General features: G+C 32.2%; 2 protein-coding genes and 1 long non-coding RNA gene across 3 annotated transcripts; 1 reads left to right on the top strand and 2 right to left on the bottom strand.

Moving 5' to 3' along the window:
* Positions 1-362: 362 nt before the first annotated feature.
* Positions 363-2,147, bottom strand: LOC102629645 (uncharacterized). The gene is made up of 2 exons (XR_372392.4): positions 1,519-2,147; positions 363-652 (listed from the first exon to the last, which is right to left on the bottom strand). It is a non-coding gene; the product is annotated as an uncharacterized LOC102629645 (long non-coding RNA).
* Positions 2,148-3,698: 1,551 nt separating this feature from the next.
* Positions 3,699-5,381, top strand: LOC102629829 (mitochondrial import inner membrane translocase subunit TIM8). The gene is made up of 2 exons (XM_006493192.4): positions 3,699-3,885; positions 5,019-5,381. The coding sequence occupies exons 1-2, from the start codon at positions 3,838-3,840 to the stop codon at positions 5,205-5,207; spliced, it is 237 nt and encodes a 78-aa protein (XP_006493255.1). The 5' UTR covers positions 3,699-3,837; the 3' UTR covers positions 5,208-5,381.
* A 351-nt stretch (positions 5,382-5,732) lies between these two features.
* On the bottom strand, positions 5,733-9,246 carry LOC102629360 (probable protein S-acyltransferase 7). The gene is made up of 5 exons (XM_006493191.4): positions 9,043-9,246; positions 8,162-8,344; positions 7,633-7,926; positions 6,905-7,138; positions 5,733-6,632 (listed from the first exon to the last, which is right to left on the bottom strand). Exons 1-5 carry the CDS (start codon positions 9,133-9,135, stop codon positions 6,090-6,092), a joined length of 1,347 nt encoding a protein of 448 aa, XP_006493254.1. The 5' UTR covers positions 9,136-9,246; the 3' UTR covers positions 5,733-6,089.
* Positions 9,247-14,239: the final 4,993 nt, after the last annotated feature.

Raw genomic sequence — 14,239 nt, 5'->3', positions numbered from 1 at the left:
ATCATTTTCTGTATCCTGTATTTTAAAATTGAAAACAGTAATATGCGTTTGGTAGACAAAGTTAAAAATGATAAAAAACAGAGAATATGTGTTTGGTAATATTTATTTCAAAAACAATTTTTACTAAACATTTACATTATATTTATAGTTATAAAATAATTATTTAGCTAATACATACACAAATACAACAAAATAATTTAAACAAATTTATTATAAAATAATTACATGATGATTGAAAAAGATAAAAACTAAGAATATGTGTTCGATAGTACTATTTTCAGAAATAATTTTTACTAAACATTTAAGTTATAGTTAAAGAATAATTGTTTAATTAATTAATACATGCACAAACATACCATTAATAATTTAAACAAAAATAATAATAATCAACTACGAGCCTACACTTTCGCCGTGTAGTAAAATAATTACAGTATGTCAATAGAGTTTGACAAAATTTCAGCATGTAGTTTCTTTACCAACACAAAGCATAAAACTGCTACTACAGAAATAGAGAACAAAAAAGATGGATAGAAGAAAAGCAAGTGCCATGCCAAAGAAAGGATGAACTATATTTGTTTGTCCTTGAAGCTGACTGATCCCAAACGAAATTGCGAAAACCATAAGTCCAAGTTAAGCCATGAATCCATATTTCCTGCATGTGAGTTATTAAAAATGAAATTAAATACATATATATGAATCATCAAAATTAACTGAGATTGCTCCCCTAAACTTAATAACCAGCAAACCCAACAATGAAACTGGTAAGCTAATAATGTGTACATTGATAATTGATGCTACTTTTCAATTTGGTGACCAGTAGTATATTTTCAATAAGGAAGTTCAAATGTGTGACCTATCTAAGCAAGTAAAGTAGTAATCTAGTGAGGGTTATTCACCCAGCTAAACAAACATAATTTTGTTAACAAGCTATCATTTTGAATTGCTAATTCAAATTCGACACATGAATGCACAGATGCACAAGAACAAACAGAATTTTGCACACCATTTATTATAATAATTGAGCAGATTATTTTGCTTTTATTATTATAATTATTTTTTCATATGACCAAACACTTCTCAATCAAATTCATACGATTGTAGTCAATGCGAATATAAGTAAGAGAGCTCATACAAGAAATAAGAATTAGGATCTAAGGACTTTTGAGTCAAAAAAATAATAAAAACTCTAGGAAAAAGGTTCTTTCCTTTGTCGCACAATTCTCATAAAAGGCTTTCCAATCAAATTTCAATTTGAACTACTTTCATTGAGCCACCAAGCACAGAATTTAACTCATTGGATAGGTATCCTAATTTCTTTTATTCTCATATTTCTCATATGGGCATCTAAATAGATATGTGTTTCGTTTCTCACAAATCCAGCCAACATCAAATCGTTCTTTTTCTAACAATCCTTAAATAAGATACAAATGCAGAGCTCAAGAGACAAACATTCTATTTGTCTAAAAAATTGAACGAATATGATTTGGGTTTAAAATAAACAAAAAAAACAACACTCACAATTTACTCAAATCAAAAAATTGAAGACTAGTACAAGCGAGCAGAGATGGAGCATAAATGAAGCAAAGAGCAGCAGAAGCAATAGTCGAGACTGGGCAGAGACGAAGTAGCAACAGCGGAGACGGGGCAACAGTAGCAACAGAGATGGAACAGCAGCCAATTTAGGGCACAGAGAGAGAGAGTTGTGACGGTGGATTGCGGTCGATGAACGAGTAACAGCCACCGAGGGGAGAGAGCTGTGAAGTAGACCGAGATAAAGAGGAAGGAGAGAGAGAGATTTGTGCACGATCCAAGTGGATTGTGGTCGAAGGAGAGGTTTCAACCACGAAGGGAGAGCTGTGACGAGATAACCAGAGGGAGGGGATAAGATTTTGGGGGAGGAAGATAACTTTTAGATTTTGTTTTGGGATTTATTTTTTAATTTAATTTGTAATTCGTTTGAAAACATGTTTAGGACGTTCTCAATTTTATAACTGCAAACGTCAAAATGAATTCTTTGTTTTATAATTTATTTTTTGGATTCAAGCCACCAAACATATGTTATGTTTGTACTCCCAAAACAAAAACGAAAATAAGGCCTAAAAAACGGTACCAAACGGGCCCTATAATTCTACAAATAACACACACAGCAACTATTACAACGGCTGAAAAATGCAATGCTATAAGCTATGTTTGAAGCAAATCTATAATTGTTGTAGTTAAAGGAAATTTGGTTATGAAGCAACATCTTACAACACCACATCCCAACTATTTTTCTTTTCTTTATTTAATTCATTTTTTAATAATATTAATTTAATAAATTTACAAAAATATTATTGTTTTATCATGCGATCATAGTTTGACAATATAGCATAACAAGCACAACACCTTGTTACTAAAAAGGAGCTAAATTACTATAAAATTTTGAGAGCCTTTATAATACATATTACATTCAATGAAATCATACTACATATTCAAAACTCTATGCTTGTTGTAAGATAATGACTTATTATAAAAGTCGTAGATGCAAACATAACCTGACCTATGAAATAAGAAAATGGACACTGCAAAATGTAAATAGCTCAACCCATTGTATTCTTGAGTCTAATATTTGCTTAGCATTATAAAACTAAAGATGTGCAATAAGATATGCAGCGGAACAAGACACGCATCCGTATAGCACGACACGGGATGAGCATGCTTCGTTTAAGGCACTTGATATAGCATGGCCTATAGACAGATCAGATCGGTCTAGATTTTTAGGGTGTCACGATGTTAGATGGGCTAAAGCACGATACATCAAAATGTCCACAAGAACTACAATGTAAATTTTATTTGAATTACACTACGAGTAAATACTCATTTAATACTTATATTTTGAGTTAATTAGTCGTTTAATCTCTATATTAAAAAAAAAAACTCAAGACAACCTGCTATTAAACATGTTATATTCCTACCCTTATTTTTATTTACTTTTACAATATATCCTTGCAATAATTTTTTTGGGGATATTAATGAAAAAGTGTTAACTTACTAAATCAACATTAAAAGAAAATAGAAATTAGAGTAGATTTTTTTGTTATTATTGTTCTTTGAGGATTAATTTTGTAAATTAATTTGTTTATAAAATAATTATTGTAAGGATATTAAACATTGCTTGAAGCTGACTGATATTAATTTATTTATAAATAATAAATTAATAATTAGCAAAATCATTGCAAGGACACAAAAAATACTAGTTCTTTTAGATAGACATTTATTGGTTAATCTACTAATTAACAATAGATAAATTGATTAATTTCAAGAATATTGTAATAAAGGTAATATTGTAAAATCAAAGAAAAAGTAAGGGTAAGAGTATTATATACTTAAGAATAAGGTTGTCTTAAGGTGTTTTAAAAAATGTAGAGATTAAGTACACTTAAATCGAAATATAAGTAATAAACGCGAATTTACCTTGTACTATTATACAACATTAAATTCATTTCAATTAAATAGAATTTTTATTATTAATTAATATTGAATATTTTTATTATTAATTAATATTGTGTCATTTTAAATTATAAATTAATTTATTAATTAAATTTGAATTGAATCTCTATTATTTTTAGTGAAATGTTGTTTGTCAAGTTTTATTATTGCTGATTTTATTTTGCCTAGATGTAAAAATATTTTTAAATATGTTTCAACTGATTCATTAATAATTTAAAAGCTAATTGATAATATTGTCATTATTTTAGGGTTTTTAAAGGTGCTCTGGGCGGCTTTCTTTGAGGGATTTAAAAGAGGGTTTAAGCGAACAGCAAGCGGTGTCAAATAATCCAGTCGTGACTGAAGCCAATGGATAATTCCGCTCTAAATTCAGCTCAAATGCAGCAATTTCTTAATGTAAGTTCTCTCTGTTTTGAGTTTGATTAATTGTTCAATTGAATTTTAGTCCAATGAATTTGGCTACATACATGTATGGAAATTTATTTTATTCATAAATTGATTCCGATTTTTATGCATTCAGTGCGAAAAAGAGAGGGATTGGTGACATAAAAAGCCTTTGAATTTGAGGGTTTTAGGGTTAGCTAGGTTTTTAGTTTAGATAGCGTTTCGGCGTTTAATGCGACACCAAATGTTGTATTTTTTTTTGTGAAGAGAACTGGGTATTGCCTTATCTGGAAAAAGAAATAATAATCAGAAAATAAAATCAAGATGTTGATAATTGGAAGTGCTTAGGTTGTGTAATTTTAGCAGACGTGTGAATATTAGTAACTATAATTGGTGCTGAATCGAGCTGTTTCTGTGTTATACCTATCGGTTTTATTTTGCTTTAGCTTGATTTTCGTATCAGCATTTCAATTCCAGAATCCTGTTTTACTACTTTTTGGGGTCTAGCTGCTAGAAATGAAGTTTGAGTTTAAACACCCATTGATTTGTTGGCTGTATAATTTGATTCAGTTTGAATAGTATAATAGTGGATTTAATGCGAGTGATTAAACCTCTGATTGCTGGATGCTATTGAAATCTAAGGTAGCAAATTATAGTATAACTTATTTGAATTGCATTCAGTCTATGTCTGTATCATTTTGTGGATTGAGCCATTTTTTAGCTTTAGTGTCAGCTTCTTATTCCTTGGCTTAGGCTGCATTTGGAGTGCAGCCCTCTGAAAAGGAGATTAAAGCTAAAAATCTTGTTTTGAAGCTGCGTTGTAGCAGCGAAGCTGCTTGACTCCCACAGTGCAACACTCGTAAATGGGCCTTTAGGATGCTGATTGGTCAAGTCTCCAACTTATTTTACTTAAATTAGCTTGGTTTGTCTATGTTTTAGACTCTCATCTAATCTTTATTGCCAAAAACACAATCCTAGTAAATTGGGTCATATGAAGTGAATGGGATTGATGCTGATTGGTCAGTCTCCATCTTCTGCATCAAATTGTTTTATAAGTCTTATTGTTATTTTGTATGATTAATTCTCAATAGCTTCACCATTTTGTAGTATTTTGGGATTACATCTAACTAGTTGTGGTTTTACAGCAAGAAAAGGAAAAGGCCATGCTTAATGAGATGGTGGCAAAGCTAACAAATGTCTGCTGGGACAAATGCATCACGAGTACGCCTGGGAGTAAATTCAGCTCAAGTGAATCAGCTTGCCTCGCCAACTGTGCTCAGCGTTACTTAGATATGAGCGTTATCATCATGAAACGATTTCAGTCTATGCAGTGAAGTTCATGGAAGCATTGACCTTCGATCCTGCTTACAAGATTTTATTTCTCCGACATCAGTATCTAAAAGAGAAAGAAACTTAGTATTGTTGAACTGATTCACATTGCATCCCTGTAAACTTTTAAATTAATATGGTTTTTGTACTTTCGCTACTTATAATCATTTTTCTGGATACTTTTTTTTTTATGGTACTTTTAATTGTTATGAGTTATACTTTTTGCTTGTATATGCAAATTGATGTGATGTGTGCCGGTTTGCGGGACAATGCTGATAAGGCAAACCTAGTTGATAATTCCAGTAACGAGGAGACTGAAATGTGAATAGATTGTCCCCAATCCAAAAGTTTCCGGTTGAAAAGGCTCCGTAGGATTTCATTATTACAACAGAATTTCGATATTAACCATAGAAAGAGGTAGAAATTTGCTAATTGTGTTTGTACGAGAAAGAAGAGGCGCCTGGTATTGACAGTTTTTGAGCTCTAAACACCTGGAAATGTGTTTGTGGATTGGGAAGAACATGGGAGCATTCAATCTCAATTTCTTGCTTCCTCTTAGGAACATTAAAGCATACACATTGTTTTAGAAATCACAGTAATACCAAACAGATGCTGAAACTATACACAAGCAAACAGGAGGGGAGGGGACAGGAGGAAAGTGACGAGGGCTATAGAAAATTCATGGAGCCACAGCAGCCACACTCCATTCCATTCACTGAAAACCTTCACATTCCATGAAAACCAATCTTCAACCATTTCAGTATTTTACATAGTTCAGTTAACTGCCAAAGTGCACTAGCTCTAGTCATCTCCAATTCAAATCCACACCAATTTTCTTTCATTTTTTTCCAGAATACATCTTTATCTTCTTCCTGTTTTTTGAGTTTTTACACTTTCAAGTTTGTCTGCACTTGTTGATTCTCTCGTGTCAAGTTGCCATTGCTGCTGCCAGGAACCTGCTTTGATGCCTCAACAGCTGAAGCAAAAGTTTCAGATGATATATCCCAGCTCCCGCTTTTAATTCCCCAACTAGAACGCCTATGATGTGAGATACTTCGGCCCTCCATGCCCTCTGGGGGAAGGATCCTACTTAAATCAGCGGTGACATGATCAGCTGATCCCCCAAGCTTATCTACATTGTCATCATTGTTGGTTCTTCCTTCACTTCCGTCTGCTTCTCGGACAGCCTCACCCCAAGCTAGCTTCCTTCCCATCTCTATGTCACTGACAGGTTTCCTGATGTTTGGACTAGTAAATCCACCACTTATTCTTCTAGAAGTAATTGCTGGCTCCTTAGGAATCTTTGCCCTGAAATTGTTCTTAGATGTAGGGATACTGGTGCAGAATACCTCCATGAAGTTCTTTATAACCCCTTTGTTGTATGGGTTGACATGTTCATCATATCGATTTCTGAAGTTTTCATAAGTAGACTGCCAAAACAATTATAAACAAGATTTCAGGCATAACGAGCAAGAAGAAAATTCAATTTGCAGGGTTCGGGTAATATTCCAGGACTTCACTTGTAACTGTAAAAAGACATTAATTCTTGATTTTTCTATTTGAGGGAGAAGTCTCATTGATTTACTGTAAATCATGCACATTTCCCAAATAGATGCAGGGTAGTGCAATTGGTGATGGGAGGACAATAAAGCAAGAAAGGAAATTCAAATAGGATTTCAAGTATCATGAATGAATGTCTCACCTGATTTCTGCTGATGAGATATGAATGGAAGACAGTTAGTCCACCCACAAACCAGACAGAAATGAAAGTGTAGATTATGAGCGCAATAGAAGCAGGACTCTTGGTCATTGCTTTCCATATTGATACATTCTCTCCGTTCATGATCTTCCTGATGCGGATCCAGCAAAATGCATGCACATATATGCAAAGAAGAGTTGTAGAGAAGACAAACATAAAGAAGAATCTGTAATTGCGCTGCAAACATAATCAGAAGAAAATTTCTAGTCAGACATCTATCCGGCGTGTATACTCAAATTTCAATAGTGGTAACAAATGCTTGTGATTGATCAAGTGCAAGTAATAGCTGGATAACAAACGAAGAATATTTGGCAGTTAAGTACTAATTATGTGCATCCCTAAAATATTTTACAATTATTATACTGAACATTTCATTATCAGCAATACTATTATCCTTAGAGATACGATGGATAGCCTGCCAATTACCTAAATATGGACTAACATAACATTTTCCTGGATTGATTGCAGTTGCAGTTACAAGTGTAAAAGGTGGCTTTTGTTTTTCTTCCGCTTCATCTTTGGATGAGGTATCTTGTTTTAGATAATCTCATAAAAAGTGAAACACTCCACCAAGAGGGTGTCTGTGAAAATAAAACTAAGAACCAGATGAAACAGCTAATTCAGGTTTCCCTAGAGCAGACCTCAGGACAATTTCAAGACAGAAAACTTACTAATCCTATGCACTGTCCAACCCAAGGGCAGTGATGATCGAATTTTTGCACACAGTTATTACATATTGAACAGTGAGAGCAACGAGGAGGTCTATAATGCATGCAGGTGTCACAATACTTGATCTTCACAACCACTCCATTGACAACAACATCTTTTGTTCGTGGCAAACATAATTGTGGAGTTTGGCCGGGTCCAACTTCAGTCCCTTCATAACCTTCCAGCTCTGGAGGATTGGCATTACGAGCTATTACACCAGGGTCTCTTCCTGAGGTTAGCAGAAGAAGAATTAAAGCCTGGAAAAACAAGTATATCCATTAATTCAAAAGATTAGCATTAAATATGCAAAATAAGCAATATGATACTTGAATCAGAAAATGGGGCAACTTTATTTCACTGATGAATATCAGAACTTCAGTACAGATTCTTAATTGTTGGCAGTGACGATGATAGCCAAATTCAGAACATAAGCCAGCAGCAGAATAAAAGATGACAAAGGAAAATGCATTTCTAAAAAAGAAAAGAACTTACAAATAATGTGAGAGCAATAACAATGACCATTATTGATATTCCCAGGTGATGTGGAAAATTATCCATCAACTTTCGGGCCACAAAGACGCAGAAAACAGCAACAGGTGCAACAATTAGGAAGATGGTAAGGAAGAGCGATCTGACATCAGGTCCAAAAATAAGCCTCCCCCCAAGAAAGAATACCTGAAAAATGGAATAACCAAGATTCAAAAAACATGAGCATAATTAGTGTATCCATGCGCACAGACGTCGGAGAACATTTCAATGTGAGATTATATGCATTGATGTTTTAATTGATTGAAACTGCAAAGGGATTCCCCCAAGTCAAACATTAAGTTGCTTAATACCGTGCTTGCACTGCCGATTACAGTCATGCCATTTGGGAATGCTCTCCCAGTAGCAAATACATCTATAATAAATTCACGATTACTACGTCCTAGTTCCACTGCATTTCAATGTCCCAAATTCGTTTCTATTAAAGTTACTAAAACCGATTGCAGTGTGAGAACAAAACCCTGATTTTTTAAGCTGATGAGTACAAAAAAGCAACAAATTGATTTAAATGCCTGTATTGAGATTAAGTACATAACCAAGAAAACTAATTATAATAGAGAAATTATCAGATCAACTAAGCTTTAAAAAGAAAAAAAAAAGTTCCAATCAAGAACAACAAGTCAACCACTAAGCCAATTCAATAACAAACTGATTGACTCACTCACAGCAAGATCAAAGCCACAAACATTTTTTCTTTTCCCAAACTAAATTTAAATGCCATTTAGCTTAACACAAAAAAATAAATAAATAAAAAATCAGATCTTAAAACCAAGAACAAATAATAAAATCCAAGATAAAAGAATGTTAAAAGAGTAACAAAAACTTACATTGCTGCCTTTCCAGGCTTGATAAGTTCTGACCAAACCGGACTCACCACCGGAATCCGGAGCCAGAGAAGAAAGAGATGGGCCCACGTACATACCTTCTTCAGTTTCTCTCTCTAAAACAACCCCCCTCCCTCTCTCTCTCTATACAGCAAGGTCAAAAAAGTACTCAAAATTGAAAAGGCACGCGCAACAGCAAGCATTAGCAAAGCAAAGAAAGGCGGCTCCTTTTCTACTCTTTTAAAAAAATAATAATAATAATAATTAAAGGGGGCCATTGACTTTCTTTTTTTTACTTTTTAATTTACACATATGTTAAACCCCCCACAAAATAATTAAGGTGGTTAATTTAGAAAATTAATTAAGGTGATTAAACTATATATATGTATACATACACATGCGTACAGGTATATTCTTTAGACCTTAGTTTCAGTTCCGACAGAGTCAGTTGGCGAGCTTAGATTGACTGATTCCATTGACAAGGCAATACAAACATTTGATTACCACGTACCCCGTCCTTCTTCTTCACGTGTCAGCAACTCAAAAGCATGCGAGCAGACACGATTACAAAACAATGCTTAAAATTTGTTCGTGGCTCATGATTAAAATTTAAAAAAAAAAAAATTATCAGTCATATATTTTTAAATGACACTCATATCAAACATGTGTAAATATTTTTTAAGTGTATCACACGTATACTCTAAGTTGACAAAATACTTCTGCCGTCCACCAATCTGTTAACTTCTGTTAAAAAATTAACAGAATTATGATAAATTGACTATTTTGCTCTTAAAACTCAAAATAAAGTAAAAATATAATTTTACCCAAAAAATTAACGTAAATTTTTAATACATAATTTTTTTATTTTGTTATTAACAATACATTTTTTTATTAAAAAATGAATTATTAATGGTACATATTATTAACAATTATCTATAAAAAAATATCCATATTATACCATAAAAAATTATTAACAATATATTATTTACAATTATACATATTATACCATAAAAATTTTCAGTTGGAGTTTGGAGGAGTAGACTTTCAAAAATTTAGGTTAAATTTTGGAGGAGTAGATTCGGTTGTAAAGTAGTTTTTTTTTAGCAATTATTAACAATTATCCGATAAATAGGATGACATGCCATTTTTATAAATATATATCATATAACATGTCATTTTTTACTAGGTAAATGGGATGACATGTCGTTTTTTTAAATCAAAGTTTTGTCAATCTTAAAAGACTAAATTACCGTTATGATGTCAACGCTTGCAAACGGAAGTTAACGGATTGGTGGACGACAGAAGTGTTTTATCAACTTAGGATATACGAGTGATACACTTAAAAAGTGTTCACATACATTTGATACGAGTGTCATTTAAGAGCATATGGCTGATAATTTCCCTTTAAAAGATTTATGTACACATCTATATATAGGCATTTGTTGAAAAAGATTCTTTTATGCAAAGAAATTACCTATCAATCGTGTATAGTTTTTGTTTGTATGATATACTTTTTGTTTTGGTTGGAAAAATGTGTATTTTGATAAAATTATAAAAGATCCAGCTTCTTTATTTTTATGTCTCAAATTTTATTGTAAGACATTTTTATACGAATGAAAAAGAAAAAAAAATCTTGACTTTTATACGAATGATAAAATGTCTTGAATGGAAAATCATTTTTTTCTCACAAATACCCTCATCAAATGTATTTATTTCCTACCTATTTTGTAAAACCTAATAACCCTTTGTTTTGTTTTCCCCTCCAATCAAAATGATTTTTTTTAAATTAACTATAACGTAATTTACTAATTTCGATGTCAAATTAGAATTTCTCAAGATCTTAACTTTTACTTAGTATTAAGTTCTTAACATAATATTCAATTTGAATTTTAAGCAAATTCTTTTATAAGTATATAACATTTTTTTATGTATATAAATATATAAATACATATAACATATAAATACTATAATACTAGATAATATCGTAAATATATACCTATTTAAAATTCTAAGTATATTACACTTTTCAAGAATGTAAGCGTAAAAATGTCAAATTTAAGATATTTTGAGTTTATAAAAACAAAATAACTTATCACTTACACTAATGCATTAAAAATAAAAATAAAAACACATATTACTTAGACATATATATTCAGACTCATTCAGATTTCTGCAACATTAGAATCATTCAAATTTCAAACAAAAAAATAAATGCTACATAAACGACAATGTTAAATTTCTTCCATCAACAACATTCTAATCCCTTTAATAATAAAAAATAGCACTATCTAATTTATTACCTTAGAAGAAAATTAAAAATTTTGCTATATACCCCTTTTTTTTAAGGGATTATCATGAACAAGAGATCAATATTAATACTTTTCTATTTTTTTATTATAATATAAGAGATCAGTTAGATACATAATTCGCTCCTATAAGATTGTTAGATTTGATGTTATTTTATTCACTAAAAAATGTGATATGATAATTTTTTTGTTTGAATTTTGTTAGGGTAGCTCATTATGGAGAAAGAAGCAAGGAAAAACAGAGGAAGGAAAAGCTTAAGCTAAAGAATAATACAGACTGTTGCAGACGTGTAGCTGTCAGCTCAGATGCCAGCTTAGTTTAGTTAGTTACAGTTTGTTAGAAACACAAAACGTATTGTGATGAAAATTAGTTGATTAATTCTTTGATTAGTTACACTGCTTGAAATTAAGAAATGTAAGTATAAATATCCACAGTTTGTAACATTATGAGTTTAAGAAATAACGAATTTAGTTTCACAACTCTTCTAGAATTTTCTTAATACTTTCTCAAGAAACAAACAACTCTTTTCATAATTCTTTCATGGTATCAGACCCACTCATGACTAGTTCGAGTAGTACAACCGCTAATCCAAGTCACATTATTACAAATCAATCAACTCAAATCTCATTTTCTTTCAGCACTCCAGTCAAACTTGATAGATTAAACTTTATGCTATGGCGCAAGCAGGTTCTTACCTCGATTAGAGGAAATCGACTTGAACATCTTATTTATGATGATCAAATGATACCAGATCGATACATTACTCACATAGAAGCTGATGGATCAATACAGAAAATTGAAAATCCAGCTTACATCCATTGGAGAGCATAAGATCAGGATCAAACTCTTCTTAGCTGGATCTTATCTTCAATTAGCGAAGATATTTTGAGCTTTATTCTCAACTGTGATAATTCTTTTGAGGCTTGAAAATGTATTGAGAAACGGTTTGGTGTTCAATCTGAAGCTAAGCTCATGTAACTCTGATATGAATTGAATATTCTTAGAAAAGAAAATATGACTGTTGAAGAATACTGTCTAAAGGTCAAAGCACTAGCTGATAAACTTGCATGTGCTAGAAGTCTTATTTCTAAAAAAGATCTATTGATAAAAATCTTGAATTGATTAGGACCTAGATACTTAGATCTTGCATCAATAATCACTGTTAATAAAATGTCATATGATGATGCATATGCATTGCTCTTAACACATGAAGCTAGGTTAGAAAAAAGCCAAAATGCTAAAAATGTGTTTAATGCCAATTATGGAATGATGAATGTGAATTACCCTCAAACTAAGGGATATAACAAAAGAGGAGGCTATAATGGATATCAGGGACACTTAGGAAGGGGAATGATGTTTAATGCAAATCCAAGAGGTTTTGCCAATGGTGCTCATGGTTTTGGCAGGGGACAATTAATGCACATACAGTCTTATAGGCCAACATCATATAATAGAAGCATTTCTAATGCAATCATTTGTCAAAATTTATTGTCCACGAAAAATGAATTTGGAGAAAACATACCAGTATATTAGATTTGTCACAAATCTGGACACACTGCAGATGCTTGTTGGCATAGATTTGTTGAAAACTATGTGCCTCAACTTAGAAATTTTGGAAGAGGAATAAGTCAAAGGTCTGCATATATGGCAAGTTTTGAACCACATTTGAGTGTTATTGGACCTTTTGAAACACAATAATGTACAGACTATTCTAGTCACCAGATGCCTGATATGGATTCAATGAATCATTATATAGACTCTTTCTCTACTCCTAACGCTGTCTATGTTGCAGATTTGGCCATCAAGTGATGTCACACATGCTCAAAAATATCAAATTTATTTCCATTCCTACATATCAAATGCATCAGTTGCATCAAACAACATGTGAAGCATGTCAAATGGGCAAAGTTCATAAACTTCATTTTCCCTCCACAAATACTAAAACCACTCAAGTACTTGAGCTTATACATACAGACTTATGGGGATCCTCTCCTTCTTTATCTAGAGATGGTTATCACTATCATATAAGCTTTGTTGATAATTTTCAGCAGATACACCTGGATATATCCTTTAAAATGCAAGTCAAATGCATTAGAAGTTTTCAAACTCTTTAAATTGCAGATGGAAAATCAATTTAGCACCACTATTAAAACACTGCAATCTGATTGGAGTGGGGAGTATAAACCTTTTATAGAATTTTTAAACCAATCAAGCATTATCTTTAGACATTCATGCCCTTTTATACATCATCAAAATGGGTTGGTTAAGAGAAAACACAGACATATTGTAGAATTAGGACTAACTCTCCTTTCTCAAGCTCGGTTGCCATTTCAATTCTAGTGAGATGCTTTCCATATAGTAGTATACCATATTAATAGATTGTCATCACCTGTCCTAAAACTCTTGACCCCATATGAAAAGATTTTCAAGCATAAACCCGACTATGACATGCTCATATGCTTTGGCTGCATATGTTATCCTTATTTGATGGATTTTAACAAACACAAATTTACTTATCATTCTAGCAAATGTATATTCATTGGTTATAGTCCATCACACAAGGGATATAAATGCTTGCATGCTTCAGGCAAAATCTATAATCTCAGACATGTTGTCTTTAATGAGTTCACATTTCCATATGCTACAGATTCTGCATTTCTTAATCATACAACCTCTGATTCTCAGTCTTCACATTCTATTACTTCTCAACAAGTACATCATCTTTCTACTTTACCTATCATACCAATTCTTCTTAGTGACAGCACTAATAATCCAACCTCAGTGAGTTCAGAAAGTAGTGGTACAAGCACTTCAGTTTATCCTGTACATCAAGAAATTAATCAAGAGCTACAGCAAGGTACAATCAGCAATACTTCACCCTTACACACATATC

This window comes from Citrus sinensis, chromosome 4 (assembly GCF_022201045.2).
Source record: "Citrus sinensis cultivar Valencia sweet orange chromosome 4, DVS_A1.0, whole genome shotgun sequence".
Lineage (NCBI taxonomy): Eukaryota > Viridiplantae > Streptophyta > Magnoliopsida > Sapindales > Rutaceae > Citrus > Citrus sinensis.
The sequence above is the reverse complement of the archived record's forward strand: the minus strand, read 5'-3'. Positions and strand labels throughout refer to the sequence as shown.